Source organism: Phalacrocorax aristotelis, chromosome 6, assembly GCF_949628215.1.
Source record: "Phalacrocorax aristotelis chromosome 6, bGulAri2.1, whole genome shotgun sequence".
Taxonomy (NCBI): Eukaryota; Metazoa; Chordata; class Aves; order Suliformes; family Phalacrocoracidae; genus Phalacrocorax; species Phalacrocorax aristotelis.
The window spans coordinates 38,444,984-38,463,295 of record NC_134281.1 but is presented as its reverse complement, the minus strand read 5'-3'; the positions used below and the strand labels follow the sequence as shown (position 1 = coordinate 38,463,295).

The 18,312-nt window shown below is 40.8% G+C and overlaps 2 protein-coding genes across 10 annotated transcripts in view; both read left to right on the top strand.

Annotated features, from left to right (window-relative positions):
- DDX59 (DEAD-box helicase 59) overlaps positions 1-12,409 on the top strand; it is a 32,466-nt gene extending 20,057 nt beyond the window's left edge. For 3 of the 8 annotated variants that reach the window (XM_075097266.1, XM_075097267.1, XM_075097264.1), the window contains 9 exons: positions 268-381; positions 3,031-3,860; positions 6,138-6,305; positions 6,860-6,949; positions 7,360-7,611; positions 8,496-8,648; positions 9,143-9,271; positions 10,975-11,234; positions 12,053-12,409. In XM_075097266.1, coding sequence (XP_074953367.1) covers positions 315-381; positions 3,031-3,860; positions 6,138-6,305; positions 6,860-6,949; positions 7,360-7,611; positions 8,496-8,648; positions 9,143-9,271; positions 10,975-11,234; positions 12,053-12,089 — 1,986 coding nt within the window. In that variant the 5' untranslated portion in view covers positions 268-314 and the 3' untranslated portion in view covers positions 12,090-12,409. Of the gene's footprint in view, positions 1-267; positions 382-1,487; positions 1,586-1,701; positions 1,747-1,769; positions 2,235-3,030; positions 3,861-6,137; positions 6,306-6,859; positions 6,950-7,359; positions 7,612-8,495; positions 8,649-9,142; positions 9,272-10,974; positions 11,294-12,052 lie in introns of those variants that run through there. The other 5 variants (XM_075097265.1, XM_075097269.1, XM_075097270.1 and 2 more) reach the window with 5 other exon arrangements.
- A 512-nt stretch (positions 12,410-12,921) lies between these two features.
- The window catches only part of KIF14 (kinesin family member 14), a 32,875-nt gene continuing 27,484 nt past the window's right edge, over positions 12,922-18,312 (top strand). Inside the window, exons 1-5 of one of the 2 annotated variants that reach the window (XM_075097236.1) lie at positions 12,922-13,007; positions 14,365-14,487; positions 14,831-16,031; positions 16,404-16,658; positions 18,063-18,150. In XM_075097236.1, coding sequence (XP_074953337.1) covers positions 14,920-16,031; positions 16,404-16,658; positions 18,063-18,150 — 1,455 coding nt within the window. In that variant the 5' untranslated portion in view covers positions 12,922-13,007; positions 14,365-14,487; positions 14,831-14,919. Of the gene's footprint in view, positions 13,054-14,364; positions 14,488-14,830; positions 16,032-16,403; positions 16,659-18,062; positions 18,151-18,312 lie in introns of both variants that reach the window. The other variant, XM_075097237.1, reaches the window with a different exon arrangement.

Genomic DNA, 18,312 nt, shown 5'->3' with positions numbered 1-18,312 from the left:
CAGACACAAACCTCCTATTTGCACTAACTTTGTCTTGCCACTGTGGTAATCTACTACAGAGAAATCCAGCAGACTTAATGATAGACCATGTTTCAAGTGTGAATAGCCTTGTATGTTACAGCATGCTGCAGTCACCTTCTCAAAAGCCCCCAACTTTCTGTCTGTGTTTTAACCCCATTCCCACAGGTTCCTCTGACTGTTCCCCTGGCCTGCCATTAAACTGTGTTTCCAAAGGGGCTGCTAGTATTTATGGATACTCTCTTTTAGCAGGAAACGGTGGTGGTCACCAAGAAAAGTAATGATCCAGAAAGAAAATGGAACTCCCCACCATCAATGTGGATGCTTTCAGGCTAATGGGATCAATGATGGAGGAGGAGGGAGGTAAGGTGCAATCTGTTCTGGAGTATGTGGAGCGCATGGGAGTACATCAACCCTGACAGCTCCCTACAAGATATCCTTCCCATGCACCAAATCATTTATGGACATAGGGTATACTTTTACTTTGGGAACACTCTGGTCTTCCTGCTTGTGCTCAAAACCAGGACCTCCTGCAAATGGTGCAGACGCAGTGACACCACCTTCAGGCTCCTGGTCTTACAATGAAGTATCTGGGACAGGTCCATTCACCTCCTTCTGGGACATGAGTCCTTGGAAAGAAAGGGTGTAGCAGCGACCCCCTTGTTCCCAATGGCCAAGCAGCTAAAACCATCAGCCTTCCCAGTGGACATACATCCAAACCTTAGTACTCTTTTCCATGCACTTGGCTTGCCTGGGGCAGTGGCACTGGCACAGCAGTCACACCTAAGCTGTCTTGCAGAGCACAGGTTGAAGCTAAGTCTGAAAGTCTCTTCTGCCCTGCAGTGAAATGTGATAAATTTGGCGTCCTCATGCCTTGTGATGTAGTGTAAATAAGGTATGCTTATTTATTATTGAAAATAACGCCCTTAATTTGCAGTGTATGAACAGCTCATCATGCCCTTCTAGGTGTTTTAAGTGGGTTATGACGTGCACTGGGCATTCATCTGGCATGCCTGACGCCTCCATCATGTGCAGTAATGACATGTTTTTCTCACGTGTGCACACACTCGTGTGTCCGTAGCACCTGGCCCCTCAAGCTGTAAATACGGGCGGGGGGTGCTGGGCGAGCCCGCCCCGCAGGCCCAAAGAGGGGCGACAACCGCGCGGTTCAGCCCCCCCCCCCAAACCGAAACTGAGCTCGGCGGTGACACCTCCAGGCGATGCGGCTTTCCCCTGCCGGGCCCAGCACGCAGCCCCGGCCGCCCCCGGGAGCGGGCGACCGTGAGGGTCTCGCCTCTCGCCCTCGGCTCAGCCCGCGCGGCCGCCGCAGAGGCCCGACTGCGCCGCGCCGCTCCACTCCTCCCCGTGCGGCCGGGAGCTCCCACCCCTCCTCTCGCTTCCCCCCACCTCGCCCCGGCCCCGGCGCGCCCCGCCGGCTCCTCTCCCAGCGCACTCCGCCTAACGTGGCGCGCTGCTTCCGCCGGCCGCTCGCCCGGCGCTGCTTGCGTGGGGCCGCCGCCATTTTGTGAGAAGAGGCGGCGGCGGGGCCGGCGGCCTGTCGGTAGTGGTATGTGAGGTGGCGTCCCTGCGCTGGCGAGGAGGAGGAGGAGGGGGAGGGGGGAGAAGGAGAGGTGGGGGCCGGGCTCCGCCTCGCAGCGGGGGTGCGGGCAGGGTGGTGGGGAGGCTGGCTGATAAGAACGGCCCCGCGCCCTTGTGGCCTCCTGCGGGGTGTGTAGCTGCTGCCGGAGGGGAGGGCTGGGTAGGCGGGGGAGGAGGGTGCCGGGCTGCCCGGGGGCCCGGCGGGCAGCGGCCTTCCAAGCGGGGGCCACCGCTGGCGGCGGGACGTGGCCCTCCCGAGGAGCCCCGTAGGGTCCTAATATTTTTCGTCAGCACGGTTTGCTCTGCTCGCCTGAAAGGCTGCAGAGCTTGTGAGGAGGTTTGTTGTGGGCAGCCCTCATTTGGTGCGAAAAATGAAGTGGTGAGCTCTGGCCTGTGATCCAGGAGCGAGCGGGGAGCAGCCTCCGCTCCGGCGGCGCGGCTCTGCCCGTGTTGTGCCGGCCGCGGGGTTCAGCCGGCGGAGCCCGGCCGAGCGCGGGGCTTCCTCGCTCTGCGTTGCTGTGAGCTACGCAGAAAATAGCTGGCTGTAAACAGAGAGCAGTTTTGTGTATTTTCAGAAAACCGATGCAAAAAGAAGTTAACAGGGACTGCTATGCACGGTATGATTAATTCAGAACAAAACTGTGGTATTTTGTGTACTTTGTTTACTGATTGTGCCGTACCAAACGATTAGTGAGAACACCCGCCGCTTTCAGAGTCAACTACTGAAAGTGTCAGAATATAAAAGTTACGGTTATTTATGCACGATTAATTTGGCTTCCTTGTATTACAGTAGAGACTTGGCAAAAGGATCGTGTAGGTCTCTGCTCTTTCTTGGACACTGGGAACAGGCCAGAGCTGTTCTCAGACAGGTCTCGGTGTTTACAGCCTTTTCAAATTTGGGTGGACTTTGAAAAGGATAACAAAAGGAGTGGTCTTGGATGGTTCTGTACTAAACTTCACATCCTTTTCAAAATTAATGATTTTTTGGGGGTTGGTTTTTTCATAGCTTAGAAGAATGCATATTCTGCTTCTATATCTTCTCTTAGAAACAACTAAACTCTCCAAGGATTTTAATACGACTGACTCAAAATAGACAAATTTCCCAACAGATAGTGAAAAATCAAAGCTTTCATTCAACTGCAAATGTCTAATACTGAAAACTAACTGTAGGTGGATCTCTATCTATTGCTCCATGCTTTCACTGTTACTTTAAAGTACTGCTTTACATTGCATCAACATTGTTAAGGACGAGATAATTTTTAAACAAGGCAGTTTCTAGATCTTTTCAGGGACTGACGGTTGGTTTCTAGATTTGCAAATACATTTCCTAGACTTCAGTTTTTTGTGGTAACAGTGAAAGGCACCTTTCTCAATAGTAGTAGTTTCTAACAACTGTAACAATTTTCTTTCTAGTGTACGGAAGCATGTTTCTACCAAGATCTCTTAAAGTCAAGAGGACTGCTGATGATGACAGAAGCGGTATAGCTAAGAAAAATAAATTGTCTTATGGAGGATCTTTGCTAGAGGAGACAACTGAGTTCCAAGACTGTAAGTCAGTTAGAACAGAAACTTCTGCTTCAAGATGCAATTTGAATGAAGCTGTACAAGAACGCACGGAACCTGTAGCTGGAGATCTCGGTGTTGCTACTACAGCTTTGGGAAAGGACAACCAAAATACTGATGAAGGTAGCTCTTCGGAAGAACCCATAAAATCCTTCAGCAAGTCCCAGCGTTGGGCAGAACCTGGAGAACCTGTATGTGTTGTGTGTGGTCGCTATGGAGAATATATCTGCGACAAAACGGACGAAGATGTTTGTAGCTTGGAATGTAAAGCCAAACACCTTCTACAATCTCAAGAAAAGGAAAAAAAGCTAAAATCTGATCAATTCACAAAAGCAGAATCTCAAGCAGAAACTCACCTGCTTAATATGCCTTATTCCTATAAGGATCATTCCTTTATTTTAGGTTTGCGAGATGAACAGATTGAGAACCTTAAACTGCAGCTAGGTATTGCTGTCCAGGGACAGCAGGTTCCAAGACCTATTGTAGAGTTTGAACACTGTGGTTTTCCTGAAACTTTAAACTATAATTTAAAGAATTCTGGCTATGAGGTCCCAACTCCCATCCAAATGCAAATGATCCCTGTTGGACTGTTAGGGAGGGATATTGTGGCTAGCGCAGATACAGGCTCCGGAAAAACAGCAGCTTTCCTACTCCCTGTTATTATGAAGGTTTTGAAAGAGGTAATGGAACTCTGTGTGTTCAGAGAAAGTAGTTTGCAAATTTGTGTCTTAGATTCCCAATGTAACTGAGAATGTAATTGCAGTGCTTTTTGTTGACATTCCATGATTTATTTTACTTTTGATTGATGGGCAGTTGGTTCTTGGCAGGAGGGTGTATGTGCTGATTATTTTTAATGACTTTGAATGTGTTTTCACTTTGGTCAGGAGATAAAGCAACTCTCTTAATATTATCTAGTATACAGTTTCTCCTTGTTAAGAAAGGTAATTAAATTCTGTGGTAAACTTCCTAAATGGCTTAAAATAGAAAGTGAAGATTATTCCAGGCCCTCTGCAAGAAGTTGTTCATATATCTTGATATATCAGATGGCTGCAAGGGACTTTTTGGCATGTGCATAATTTCACAGAGTATTTTCAGCTGACTATCAAATAACTACATGAATTTGGAGTAATATAGTTTCTGAAATCTCTAGTTATATAGTCTTCCCTTTGATACTGTGGTAATAGGAAGACTTTTGCTTTCTAAGGACATGAATATATGGTGAGAAGTAATGGCAAATACTATTCCGTACCTTGTGTGTGGTTCAGTATTTCTTTTTGCTTTAGTGGTTTTATTCAAAAAGAGGTGCATAAGAATATATTTAAAAATTCTGGACCTGATTCTAGTTGAGGTTTTGGACTTTTAGATGCCTTTATAGATACAGGTATATATACACACACAAATGTGTGTGTGTATAATTTTTTTTCAAATGAATAATTTAAAGATTATTTAAGTAACTCTTTTAATCTTTAAAGTACTATAGGGTTAGTTTTAAGAATGGAAGCACTATATAGGAGCATTTAAGAACACGAGTATTACGCTCCAGTACCACTTCTGTCTGATTATCATTAAAGTCTGCAAGACAGTTATATGCTTATAATGACATGCACAAAACTGGGGACTCGAATAAAACTTAATTCCTCTACATGATTTTCTCATTCTTCATCTTCAGGGTACTTTACAAGTTAATGTATATGTCAGGAAATAATATTATTTTGTTGTTTAAAATAATTTTCATTTTTAATGTAAAAGAGAGATGAGATGTTAAGAGCATAAGGGTCATCTGGTTATGAGATACCTGACAGTTTTCTGGCTTCTCCACATCTACATAGATACCTTTTTTTTGTGGTGGTAAGTTGTTTAGTTAAGCACTGTTGCCCACTTGAAAAAAAATCAAAAAGCCCTTCTTGAGACAAGGATTTAACTGTGTAGTTCCTTTGATGATGCAGTGGGAAAGGAGCAACCTCCTACTGTTGGTCCCTTTTAAATATTCCAGTTGGAGACTAGAAAGAAACACATACCATCTAGAAAAATGTTAAGTGAATTTGTGATTGTAGTATCAATATATGAAAAGGTGATCAGTATTACTGATGTAATACATCTTGGAACTAGACCATTAGTCAGCCTTTTTCCCCACCCCCGTTTTACCTTATGTTCTTTTTACTTTTTTTAGTATGTGTTAACTGGAGTTAGGAATCTATATTAACCTGAGAGGAATTACTACACTGTAATTTTGTGTTTTCTGGGTTGCAGAAGTATTAGTGGGGTGATAATTTGGTTGAAGATCCTTATATAAGGAACGTAAAAAAAAAATTGAGACTGTACCACTTTAATGATTCATTTCTACCTGGCTAATAGTGGGTCAGAGGGACAATTAGTTTTGGTTTTAAATTTCAGAGACATATGCTTTTGCAGTATAAAGTTCCTATCACTGCTTATCTTCTATGGCTAATATTTAAAGTTTTTACTTAGTGGTACGCAAGACAGTAAAGGGAAATAATCTGTTCCTGTACCATCAAGACTTCTAAAAACTTTTCTTTTTATCTCTAAATTCAGCTAGCATACTGTGTTTTGAGTTCATGTGGAATTTATTCTGAATTTCTGTCCAGATTCAGTGCAATAACTAAAACAGAAAAAAGCAATCTTTACAACTGACTATTGGCTTTCTGGGCCTTTGTTGTCAGGAAGCTATTCTAACAGTGCCCTTAAACACGTTCCTGATTTTTTTTGTTTTCAAAAGTTGAGTAATTGAGGGATAGACTTCCTTGGCCTGCATTGTTAAAGGTATATTCTCTCTATACCTTCTGTCTTCAAATAGAAGGGGTATTAGCAGTCTAATTGTATCCAGAGTAGCTGCACTATATACTTTATATTAGTACTGGGAGATTTAATCTTGAAACATTTTTATCTAAATAACAAAACAATTCCATGTTCAACAGATTTCTCCCCCCTCTTTCTAGACAGAAACTCCATCTGCCCTTATTTTGGCACCAACAAGGGAGTTAGCAATTCAGATAGAGAGACAAGCTAAAGAGCTGATGGCTGGTTTACCAAACATGAGAACAGTTCTCCTGGTAGGAGGTTTACCACTGCCACCACAGCTTCACCGTCTCAAGCAAAGTGTTAAGGTAAGGACTATAGTGTGGAAAGATCCTGTATAGAGTTATGTTTTCATGATATTGACAGAAAAATGTTACTGTTGACATGTATGGACACACAAAAGATGTGTTTTTCCTAAGTCTAAACTACTAAAATAATTGTTAGCTCTTAAAAATTTTACAGTAATAGATTTTTTTTCAACATTTTGACTTCTGATTAAACATAATCGCGTTTTAAAAAGATGTTGCTGCTTTCAAAGACTGAAATATGCCATTTGATTAGACAAGGAGTTGTAATTTACAGGAAAGATAGTTCATTTTTAATGCAGATTACATTGCTTATATTTAGACACTTCCATTACAGTTCTAAAAGTTCCATTTCCTTTTGAGGCTTTATAATTTATTGTTATCTATAAAAGTTTTAAGACTTGAATGCAAGTAATTTCATTAATTAGTGCCCTTCTCACCTATGTGCTGTAACTTTATAGTTTTTCTAGGACAGTCATCTGTCCTTTCAAGGAATTTCTAACTCCTGGGGGTTTTCTGTTTGTTGGTTGTTTTTTTTTTTTTTTCTTCTTTTTTAGGTTATAATAGCAACACCTGGAAGACTTCTCGAGATTTTAAAGCAAAGTTCTCTTCAGCTGCATGGTATAAAAATTGTAGTGGTGGATGAAGTAAGTTTTTAGTTATCAGGGCTGTATTCCCTGTACAGTGGTCCTTGAAGAGCCAGTGTGAGTGGCTTTTCTAACTGTGGCTCTAGTCTAACTGATTAAGCATACAGTGTCGTCATCAAGATAAAATATATTTCTGAAGAGAAAAATTCATTTTTAAACACAATTTTAGATTTGTTTAAACAATGCGTGTTCTGTTGGCTATAAAAGACTTAGGTACATAACGGGGTAATGCTTCTAGACCAGTGTGAACCATTTGTTTTTAATTTTCTCACTTAGCTTTTCTTCTGACTGAAAATGCTCCTGCATTTGGATTATTACATGCCAGTCATATACATTATGGTTCTTCTGTCAAGTCGAGGATTCTGCTGCTTTTGGAAAAATCTGGTACAAATCTAATATTTTTCACTTAGGTGGATACCATGTTAAAAATGGGTTTCCAGCAGCAAGTGTTGGATATTTTGGAAGACATCTCTCACGATCATCAAACCATACTGGTGTCAGCCACGATTCCAGTGGGCATTGAACACTTAGCAAATCAGCTTCTGCACAATTTTGTAAGAATAACAATTGGAGAAAAGAATCTGCCATGTTCTAATGTTCGCCAAATTATCTTGTGGGTAGAAGAACCATCTAAAAAGAAAAAGCTGTTCGAAATACTAAATGTAAGTGTAATAATTTTCTCATAAGAACAACTTATAAAAGTATTCATGTCTTTACATGTCTCTGTCAGGTTCTCATCTTTAATACCGATCTGTATGTAGTGAAGAGGTGGAGTGAGGCTGAGCATCTGACTGCACTAATCACTTCAGTAGTTCTACAGTGTAGGAGCTTTAATGGCAATTTCAGGGATTACTGCACCCCTGTTGCTCACGCCGCCTCCTGTGCAGCAGCAAACCAGATTCCTGTGCTGGGATCCAAGTTAAAATTTTAATTTTGATAATTTTTTTTGTGATTCACAGTATGACATCCTGAAGATTCGTACTGGTTATCTGTGAGTGGTAGGGGAGCTGGACTTTCTTAAAACTATCATAGCTGCTTTATGGCCTGGGAGTGGTTTGTCATTTTAAAAGTCATTAAAGAAACCAGTGAGAAAGCTAATTTAGTTTTCGAATTTTCTTCATATGAATAATAATAATAATACAGATCTTTTATGAGTACTTTCTGGGGGGGAGTTTTGGAGTCTTGGCTGAGGTTATCCAAGAAGTAAGAAAGAATATTTAACTGAACCTCAGAACTTAAGGACATTCAGAATTACTATGTAACATTTAAAGAAACATAAAAGAAAGCTTCTGACTCCTAAAAAATGCATATACTGATATAAACTTGAGTTCTGAGTCTACAAATCATTATATGTTTATGAGGTACAGATTGGTATAGTTTTATGGCTGGTATCTTGTTCCTTCCTTTCTAGAATCCAAGAACATTTATTCATCTGAAAGTGTTGTTTATATTAGAGATTATGAGCAGAAGAAATTGAATCCAAGTTGCTGATGATGAGCAGGAAACTGTTGTAATACCTCCTTAGATGAACTGTTTAATTTTACAGGATAAGAAACTCTTCAAGCCTCCAGTGTTGGTATTTGTGGACTGTAAGCTAGGAGCAGATCTGTTGAGTGATGCTGTTCATAAGATTACAGGATTGCAATGTACAGCTATGCATTCTGAAAAGTCTCAAGTGGAAAGAACAGACATATTACAGGTTTGTGCCTCCTAAAGTTATGGGGTTTTTGATAGATTTAAAACGTCCAATTTTTTTTTAAAGGTGGCTTAATTTGAACGAGTTAAGTCATAATTTATGGTTTTTCTGCAGTAAAACCTGGAATGTTACTGGGGGAGAGGAGAGACAGGTGGGACCAAGCAAAACTGTAGACAATAATGCCATCTTAAATGCAGATAAATATTGGAGGCTATTTCCTAGGTGAATTGCTTTGAAATGGGAATTTAAATATGTATTTAACTTTAAATTATGAAATTTTAATTAAAATTGTGGTTTTGATCTTTCTTTAATTAGCTCTGTGAATTATATTCCTATTTAAGTCAAGAATTCAGAAGGACCATTCTCTATTCTGCAACGGAATAATCCCACTGGGTGTGTTCTTATACTGTATAACTAACCCTGGCCTATGCTTGGAAAGGTTCAAAGTATAAGTAAGGAAAAAAAGAATTAATTTTTGTTTATTCCTCTGTTGCCAGGGATTACTTCAAGAGAAGTATGAAGTTATAGTAAGTACTGGAGTCCTTGGACGAGGGCTTGACCTTGTCAATGTCAAACTGGTAGTCAATTTTGATATGCCTTCAAGTATGGATGAATATGTACATCAGGTAAACAAATAAATTGCTAAAGCATTATTTGAAAAGTATACTGAAGTATGACATCCGCCTATGGAAATTTAAATGTAAATATAAAGATTGTTTTCCTCTTCAGAATATTGTTTTTATAGAAAAGAAAGGAAGGTGCTGAATATCTCTTCCATAAGTCTCTTACATAAATTACTAAAATCTGGAACACTGTTCTTCCATCTCCTGTGTAAGTTACTAAAATCTAAGTGTCCTTACATCGATCATGTTTGCAGTATTATTCTTCCTGTTTCGTACTCTCTTGTATCATTTTGTGTCTATAGAAAGCAAAGCTTATCATGTGTTTACTGTGTGAAGAAAGGCCAAATACCACTCTTTTTTTGCTGCAGCGCATCTGCAGTGTGGGCTATGCATGTAATAAAATCAGGAAACCAGTCATGAAGTCTTCTCATTCCCTCTTCCTACTCCAGTATCTCCTCGGATTTTTTTGCTGAGGATTTCTTCCTTTAGCAGAGATGGTGTGTGGGTTGCATGCGTGTGTGTATTTATGTATATGTACACACACCCAACCCCAGTTTGGCTAGCAGATCAAGAGAACTAGTAATTACCCTCTTTTGGCACTTAAGAAGGCACAGTACTCTACTACTGTGTCCAGTTTTGGAGGCCATCACTACAAGAAAAACCAACAATCTGGAGAAAGCCCAAAGTCAGGGGCCTGGCACATGTGACACATGAAGAAAGGCAGAGGAAACTGGGCTTGTTTGGGCTGGAGTAGAGATTTAATTGCTTTCTTCTGTGTGGTAATGGGCAGTTACGGAAGAGACAGAGCCAAATTCTTCTTGGACATGCACAGTGAGAGGACGAGAGCCAATCGTCACGACAATGGCAAGGGGAATTCTGGGCTGATAACAGGGAAAAGCGTTTTTCACAGTAAGAGTAGTCAGGCAGTGGAACAGACTTCCCAGAGAGGTTGTGGGACCTTTGTGCTTGGAGACACTCAGAACTCCATAGGACAAGGCCCTGAGTGAACCGTTGTAACTTTGAAGTTAGCCCTGTTCTGAATAGGCAGGAAGGAACTTGGGGAAGGATCCAGTCTCATGAACTTCTAAAGTAGTTTGTTACTAACGGCACAACACCTTTGTGGTTTTTGATTATCTTTCTGCTAAAGTTTCAGGCAAGTAGTAAATAAATAAATACGGTCTTTCCCAGCATCAAAACTATACCAATATTAAGATACTGTCTCTTCCTAAATAGAGAGTAGATTCTTCTCTAAGTTTTTCAAGCACTTTGGATGGTATTGAGAAATAATTTTAAGTTACTAGAACATTGAAAGTAAAGGGCTTTTTTATGGTCATGCTTGTATGTATCATGCTTGATACAAGGTACATGTATGTAGCACTGCTATAATAAATATTTTTAAAAAACATTTTGTTCGGAGCAGATTTACTGTAAGCCTTTTCCCATAGGCTAGATCATATATCTCAGCATCAGCGTTGGACTTCTGGTATGCCCCATAAGCAAGTGGCACTTCTAAATGCATTTAAGCTAAAGCTTCAGGTCTGCGTATCCTGAACTCAGGAAGTTTATTAAAACATCGTGCTTAGAGGTTGAGCTAAAGAGATTTGGCCTCGTCGTTTAGGTTTGCTGCTGGGTTATAACAGAAAATTAAGTGTATATGAAAGACTTCCATTTAATATTGATAACTTAAAGAGTTTCTTCTTTTTCAGGTTGGAAGAGCGGGGAGGTTGGGTCATAGTGGAACTGCAATTACTTTTATCAATAACAACAGCAAGAAACTCTTCTGGGATGTTGTGAAGAGGGTAAAACCAACGGGCACCATTCTTCCCCCACAGCTGCTTAATTCCCCGTATCTTCATGACCAAAAGAGAAGGGAACAACAGAGACTTAAACAATTACAGAATAGTCTTGTAACGGGAGATAATATTATGGACATTATTAGAAAACATGACAGAAATAGTTCTCAGAGGTAATAAAGATATATTTATAGTTATGTAATTGTAATTAAAAATAAACATGGAATTATGATGCCTTGTATATTGCCTATTTTTTTCAAGAAGTTTATATATTCAGTTTTGTAAGAAGTCTCGTTTTTATCTCACCATTTTGAAATAGACTGTTGTGGGTTTGAATTGCTGTAGTGCCTAGTAAAAATACTCTAAGTAACCCTTTTTCAAAACCAGTAGTCTTTGGTCTTGCTTGCGACATAAACTGAGAAGATATGCTTCATTTTGTTTTAATATTTCTGAAGAATTTCAGAATTTTTGTGAAACACAGTTTTCTGGTAATTTTTATGCCATTATATTGAGGTAAGATCTCTGCAAAGGAAGACCACCCCTACCCCACCCCCACCCCCCAAAAAAAAAGAAAGAATTGGTGGCAGGTCTCTGAAAATAAGCCTCAATCTCTTCCTGTTAGTTTACGTAAAAGCTTCCACTGGCTGGGACCATTTCTCAAAATCCTCAGTATGTTCTCTAGGGGTTTCATGTGAACATATGTGCAAGTTTTGTTGGTAAACAGTACTGAAAGGTGAGTTTCTCCTTTATTGCCTATGGACCAGTTAATAGCCCTGCTCAAGCACTTTGCAATAGCAGAAATACTTGGTTATTAGTGTAACTTCATTGTTGAGAAATAGGATAAACCACATAAGTTAAATAAGAAATTTGTGTTCTTGTTACATGAAACGTTGTAGTTAATGTGTAACTGGTCACGTTTACTTATTTACTGCTCATTTAAGCATAACTGCTGCCATTCTCTGACACCAGGTGCTGTTTCATTTTTTTTCAGGAAATGGGACCAGATCTCAAGACCTTTCATGTGCTGAGATGCATCCCCCCTTTTTGGCAGGCTGAGATTTCCCAGGCAGTTAGGTGTTACCCCTGTGTGTCGTATGACTGCTCCTTGGCCAAAGGACAGCAATAAGATAGACTGACTTTATTGGGTAGCAAACTGATTTTTAAAAGCTTAGTTGCTGATTCCTCCCCCCCCGCTGGAAACAAAAAGAGCAGGTCTTACCTGCCGCAAGCTGCATGACATAAGCTGGCACTGGTGCTGGGGGCTCTTTAACAATAAGAGAGTGATGTAGTTGCTAATGACAAACTCCTACTATGAATTCTGATAATCTGAAATACAATACTACGATTTCAACTATTTTCTATGCACTGCGGCTACTACTTCAACATAATCTCAAAGTTTTTAAGCCCCCCCCCCCCAGTGCTGTGTCTTTTGTCTCCCTCTACTGGAATTTTTAAAAACTTTCTTATACTCGCTCCGCCGCAGTTTTTATAAATGCCAGATCTCTTCTAACACGCGTGCATCCTGCGGTAAGAGAGCAGCTTTTGCTCCTTGCGGGGACGTCACGAGGCAGGACTCGATAACCTTTCCCGTCCTGCAGCCACCAAACTTGTCGGCGCCCCGCGGTTTCCGCTGCGGGACGCGCTGGGTTCCGAGGCCGGCGCTGTTGGCGGACTGGCGGGCGGGGCGGGGCGGGGCGGGGCGGGTCAGAGCCGGGCCTCCCGGCCGCCGAGTGCCCGCGGGGTGCCGGCGGCGGCACCGCCACGGAGCGGAGGACACCCGCGGCGGGGCGGGGCGGGGCGGGGCGCGCGCGGCCGGCCCCTTCTGACGTAGGTCCTCTCAGGAGCCAATCCCTGTGGGCCCGGCGCATTCAAACGGGGCAGGCAGCGGGCGCGAGCCGCACCCTGTGCGGAGCGCAGCGGATGGAGCGGAGCGAGGGTGGCGGCGGGTGAGGTGGGATGGCGGGTGAGGGGAGGGACCAGGCAGGCAGGCAGGTAGGTAGGTAGGTATCCCTCCCTCCATCCCCGGGCCCGCGGCACGGGTGGGCCGTTGTTCCGGGAGCCGCAGAGCTGGGTGGGCGGCGCGGGGCAGCGGGCCCTGGAGGCGCTGCCCCGCGGAGTCTCCTTTGCCGGCCGCCGCCGCTTCCTCCTCGCCTTCCCCCTGCGGCGGCGGGCGGGCCCGGCGGGGCGGTCGCGAGGCGGGTGTGTGGCTGCGTGGGGAGCCTGACGGGGCTGGCCTGCAGAGGGGGGGCTTCCTGAAGGTGGGTAAGGGTTTCGCCCAGCTTTGAACGCTTAGGTTTCATCTCTAGTATTTGTAATCAATTAAAAATGAGGAACAAGCGTGCTTCTAACGGGCCTCGAGCCTCACTCATTTTAGAATGAAGGAACTTTTAATGGGGAGGCTTGGGCTTTCTGCAGGAAAGCTTTGTGACTACTTGCAAGGCACAGCTACAGCAGCAGGAGGGGAGAACTTGTGTTCTTATGCTAGTTATTTTAAAGCTAAATAGAAAAGATGGACTTTTCAGAAAGCCCTAAAACAGTTCGTGGCTCACAACCGTGTTTATTTACTGCCTACTAGATGGAACCACAAAATGTATGCTTTACGATTCACATAAGTAGTTTCCTGTATCAGACTGGATTGAGCAATAAATACCCTCCGCTTTGAAATTCTTGAAACTTTCCTTGCAACTTTTGAACTGTGGAAACCTTGTGCAGTCGCAACACGTGTACAAGTGTAATAGCATGAATTCTGAGAGTGCTCCAAAGGCTATAACTTAAAAATGTAGCGTTAAAAGCAAAATCTGTTGGAGTAATCATTAATGCTTGCTTCTACATCAGTTGTTCTCATCTCGCTTTCCTTCCCCCCCCCCCCCCCCCCCCGTTGCCATCTGCTTTTGTTAATGATATATGCAATTTTTGAAGGATCTAAGGCAGGTGACTACTTGTTGACTTTTAATAGCAAATAAATTGTAGCTGGAAAGACGGTAGTGCACAGTGATGTCAAACCTATAACAACTCGATAACTGTGATGTATATACAACAGTGAAAGTATACTTTTCTTTACAGATTGGAGGTATACAGCTTTCTAAATATTTACATGAAAGGACATGGAACACATTTTACAGTTTTTCTTCTGTTGTCTAGGCTGGGTATATTTTTGTTTTGCTGGGCGTATGTGTACTATAGTTAACTAAATAATGTCCAGGCATGTTGTAAGAGTTACCTTTATTAACTATCCTATTCTGAGAGTGGGTTTTATATAATATATCAAAAATCTGAAAAAAAAAAATGTTTCTGTGTTCACAGATTCCCTATTCAGCGTTAATAATTTTGTTCTGTTGGAGTCTGTTAGTTGTGAAACACTAAGAGTACAAATAGTTGTGAGTGAATGGAGGCACCATCTTGAATCCCCTTTCTTTGGGGATCATGGTAGGTCATTTGGAAGAAATGTCCATGGTGATTTTTGTTGCTTTATAGTTAGATCATTCTTCGTACCAACTGGTGCTTCTTCATAATGTTTGGTTTACTTTCTGAAACAAATCATAAAACTCAATAAATGGAATCAAATAGCCTACTATTGGCAGAAGCAGCCATTTGAATATAGAAGAATGGCTTTTTTTTTTTTTAAGTGCTGGAGGTGAAATGGGATACTAATTGTTACTAATGTTTGGGGACATATATTTACTGCAGTATATGTGAGGACTCCCCATGAACCGAAACATAACTCGCACTGGACATGAGCATCATAAAAACCTTTGCTTTGTCTCCCCAGATTCCATAAGAAGAAGCAGCTAGAAATAATCTTTTACTAAAGGTGCTTGTACTTATTAAAAACCTAATGTTAACCTGCTGGAAGACAAAATGCCTATTTATACAGTTCCTGCAAGAAGTCCCTCTGAGGCACAATGTACTACTACTTTGCAGAAGACTTCTTCACAGAATACCAATAGCAAAGCTTCTGGGCAGCAACTGAAATCACAGGTGTCAGGAGAAGAAAAGGATATTCTACTCTCTTGTTCTCAGAACAAGGTTGAGGAAATAAATAGGACATATGTCATTTCAGCCTGTAAAAAAGCAAGTGATGCATCAACTGCACTTAAACCTGAAGGAAGATTAACACTCCAGAGGAGAACTGGAACAAGCAAAAAATCAGTGTCTGGTAGTGAACAACTGCATACAAACACAACACAGGACATGGAAAATACACAAATGGAGAGAAAACTTACTCTGCAGAGGCGAGTGAGGACTGGCTCCGTAGAGAAGAACAAAATTAATCAGAATACTGTGCTTGGAATAGAAAATAGTGACTCTGCTGCACAAAGAAATTACAAGATTGCACTTCCAAATATTAATAATGATACTCATGATGTTATACCAAGCTTTAAGTTAGCTGAGGGTCAGTCAAGCACAAAGTTGCAGTGTAATCTGAACAGCAAGGGTTCCTTTGGTGTTGTTGATGGCCTGTGTGAAAATGATAGCTCCACACATTTAAAATATAGGACAAGTGCTGCGGACATAAAATTTCAAAATGAAGTTTCTAAATCAGAACAATTAGTTATGTCAAAATATATTAATAGGATATCAGGAGAACAACCGAATGAAAAAGGCAATATAAATAAGCTAGTTGGAAAGCAAAGGTTGCAACATTTGATTACAAAACATAACGGTTTGGAAAGATCAAGGACACCAACAAAAGGTTCAACAGAAGGGTTTACAGGGGTTAAGCTGACACCAAAGAACAGCGCTTCTCAGGATCAACCATCTCTGTCCGCTCCGAATAAACGAACACCTCATCTTCAAATTCTAGCTGAGAAGAAAACTAGTGTCTTCAGCTCTCCTTCTGTGAGTAGAAGTTTAAAACCAAGAGAGAAAACACAAAGTCTAGCTGAGAGCAAGAGCACTGAGGAAGATGTTTTCAAAGTGGAAAACAGCAAAGTGATTGTAGCTGTGCGTGTACGGCCTTTCAGTAACAGGTTTGTATCCTGGGCTTATTTCTGATGCTAATAGTAGCTTTTACAGTGTATGTTGATTCCTGCTTTGTATTTTTTGAATTGTTTAATCATTGACGAAATAAGGATGTAACACATACTTAGAAATGAGCTGATATTTCATGCAACATCAAGATAAAGATTTTATTAAGAGGTTGAGTTCACTTTATAGGTGTTTGGGCTGTTTTTCACATGTTCATTAGCTGAAATGGTTTGAGCTTGAATACTTTGTATGTTCATCAAATGTTTTTTTAGCAATGATTACTGAACTTTTTATTTTCCAGAAGGCAATTGATTGAAATGACTAACTTAAAGCATGTAGCTTATACTTTTTAATTTTTTCCTGCTTTCATCTAGAGAGAAAAATGAAAGCTCACTCCCTGTAATCTCCATGAGTGGTTCAGAGACAGCTGTACGAAATCCAGCCACAAACCAAGTTTACAGCTTCAGCTATGACTTTTCTTTCTGGTCTTTTGACAAGTGTCATCCTAATTTTGCAAGCCAATCGATGATTTATAAAACACTGGCAGTGCCGCTCCTAGAAAGAGCTTTTGAGGGATATAACACTTGTCTTTTTGCTTATGGGCAGACTGGTTCTGGAAAATCATACACGTAAGTTCTTAATTATTAATTGTTAAAATTCTGTAGGAGCCAATTGTTATGCAATGCAAAGTAATAAGAAGGGTTTATATGGAATAGATTTCATAATTACTGAGTTGTGTTAAAATGTTTTTGCATATTTTAAAACAAAAATAATTAATATAGTTATTGAGATGAAGTTAGCTGTAGAATATTTTTATGTATCTGACACTGACCTCTTTCTGTGTCTAGTGAAGAAAATAAAAGGTCTTTCTAGAGAATTTAGTGAAGAAAACCCTTTATTAATGTTGAGAGTTTCTCAGACTCTCCCAGTGCTGTTGTTCACCACTGTGTGTTTCGTGTGAGAAGTAGCATGTTCTAAAGCATATTATGTTGTTTGGAAAAGACCTCTAAAAGATATTTCTAATTATGGTCCTGACTCTTTCAGAACTTTAAATAAATAAAAAATTCCAGATGTTTGTGGTGCTACTTATTTGAAATCTGATCTTTACCCAAAATAATCCCAGATGATTTTACATACCTTGTGTATATCTTTGAATAGAAAGCTTAGTGAACTGTTTTCTTTCCAATCATTCTTCCATTAAAATCAGTTCTAGAGCTTTATAATTCCCATGAAGTACTATAGACTTTAAATATGTAGCTGAGGATCAGAAATGTTTCTATTCAATTTATCACACTTTAAGTTTTTATTCAATTTGTCATAGATATAGAACTTATACAGAGAACTTATTTTCTTTTTAAGTGGGAACTCTATTTTTCCTTGTAATGTTTATTTACCTTGGTCTAACAGAAAGGTATGCTCAATATCACAATTGTTATCCTGTTTGTAGGTTTGTTGTATTTTTTTCTTTTCCTCCATGTTCAGGTAGACTCTTACCTTCACCCCTTTGTATTTTCAGCAAGGTTGAAATTAGTATCAGTTGTAACTGCCTCCTCAGGTCAGGTCTACACAACAGACTTCTGCTGAAGCTGTATGTGCAGCTGCGTGAGTCTAGACTGTATCCAGTACACTGGCGTTCTGCAGTGACAGAACTAGACAGGAAAAAACTATGCCAGAGGTGTTGAGGGGCTTATCTTACTGCACTGGTAGGGTGCAGAGAATATAAAATGCATGCATGTTGGGATATCAAATGTCTAGGTTTACTGTTTTACTATAAACTTACTCTTCTGTTGCTGTAGGGTTTTCATTTGACTTAGGTTTTCAACCCATTTCTCAATGGATGAATTAGAGAACACCTCTGGACATCATCTTGTCCAGCTCCCTGCTCAAACAAGCACCAACTTAGAAGTACTAAGTGACAGAAATCTATAACTCAAAAGCCTGTGTCATTTCAGCTTTAGAGCTGTACAAATAATATTAGAACTAGCTATAGAGGGTTACACAACTGAACTAGCATGTTTGTTTGGTAACTACAGGATGATGGGATTTGATGAAGACCGAGGAATAATTCCAAGACTTTGTGAAGATCTTTTTACTCAGATAGCGCAAATGAACAAGCAACAGGTAGTATGCTTGTGCTATTGTCCTTACATTGAATTATGAGGAAACTGATGTGTTTCAGTATTTTGATACCTGTTTCATTCTTTCATTTTATACCTTAAAATGATCCATTTATTCATGTCTGTAGTCTTTTGCTGATTCAAATCTTATTTCTGCTAGTAGCTT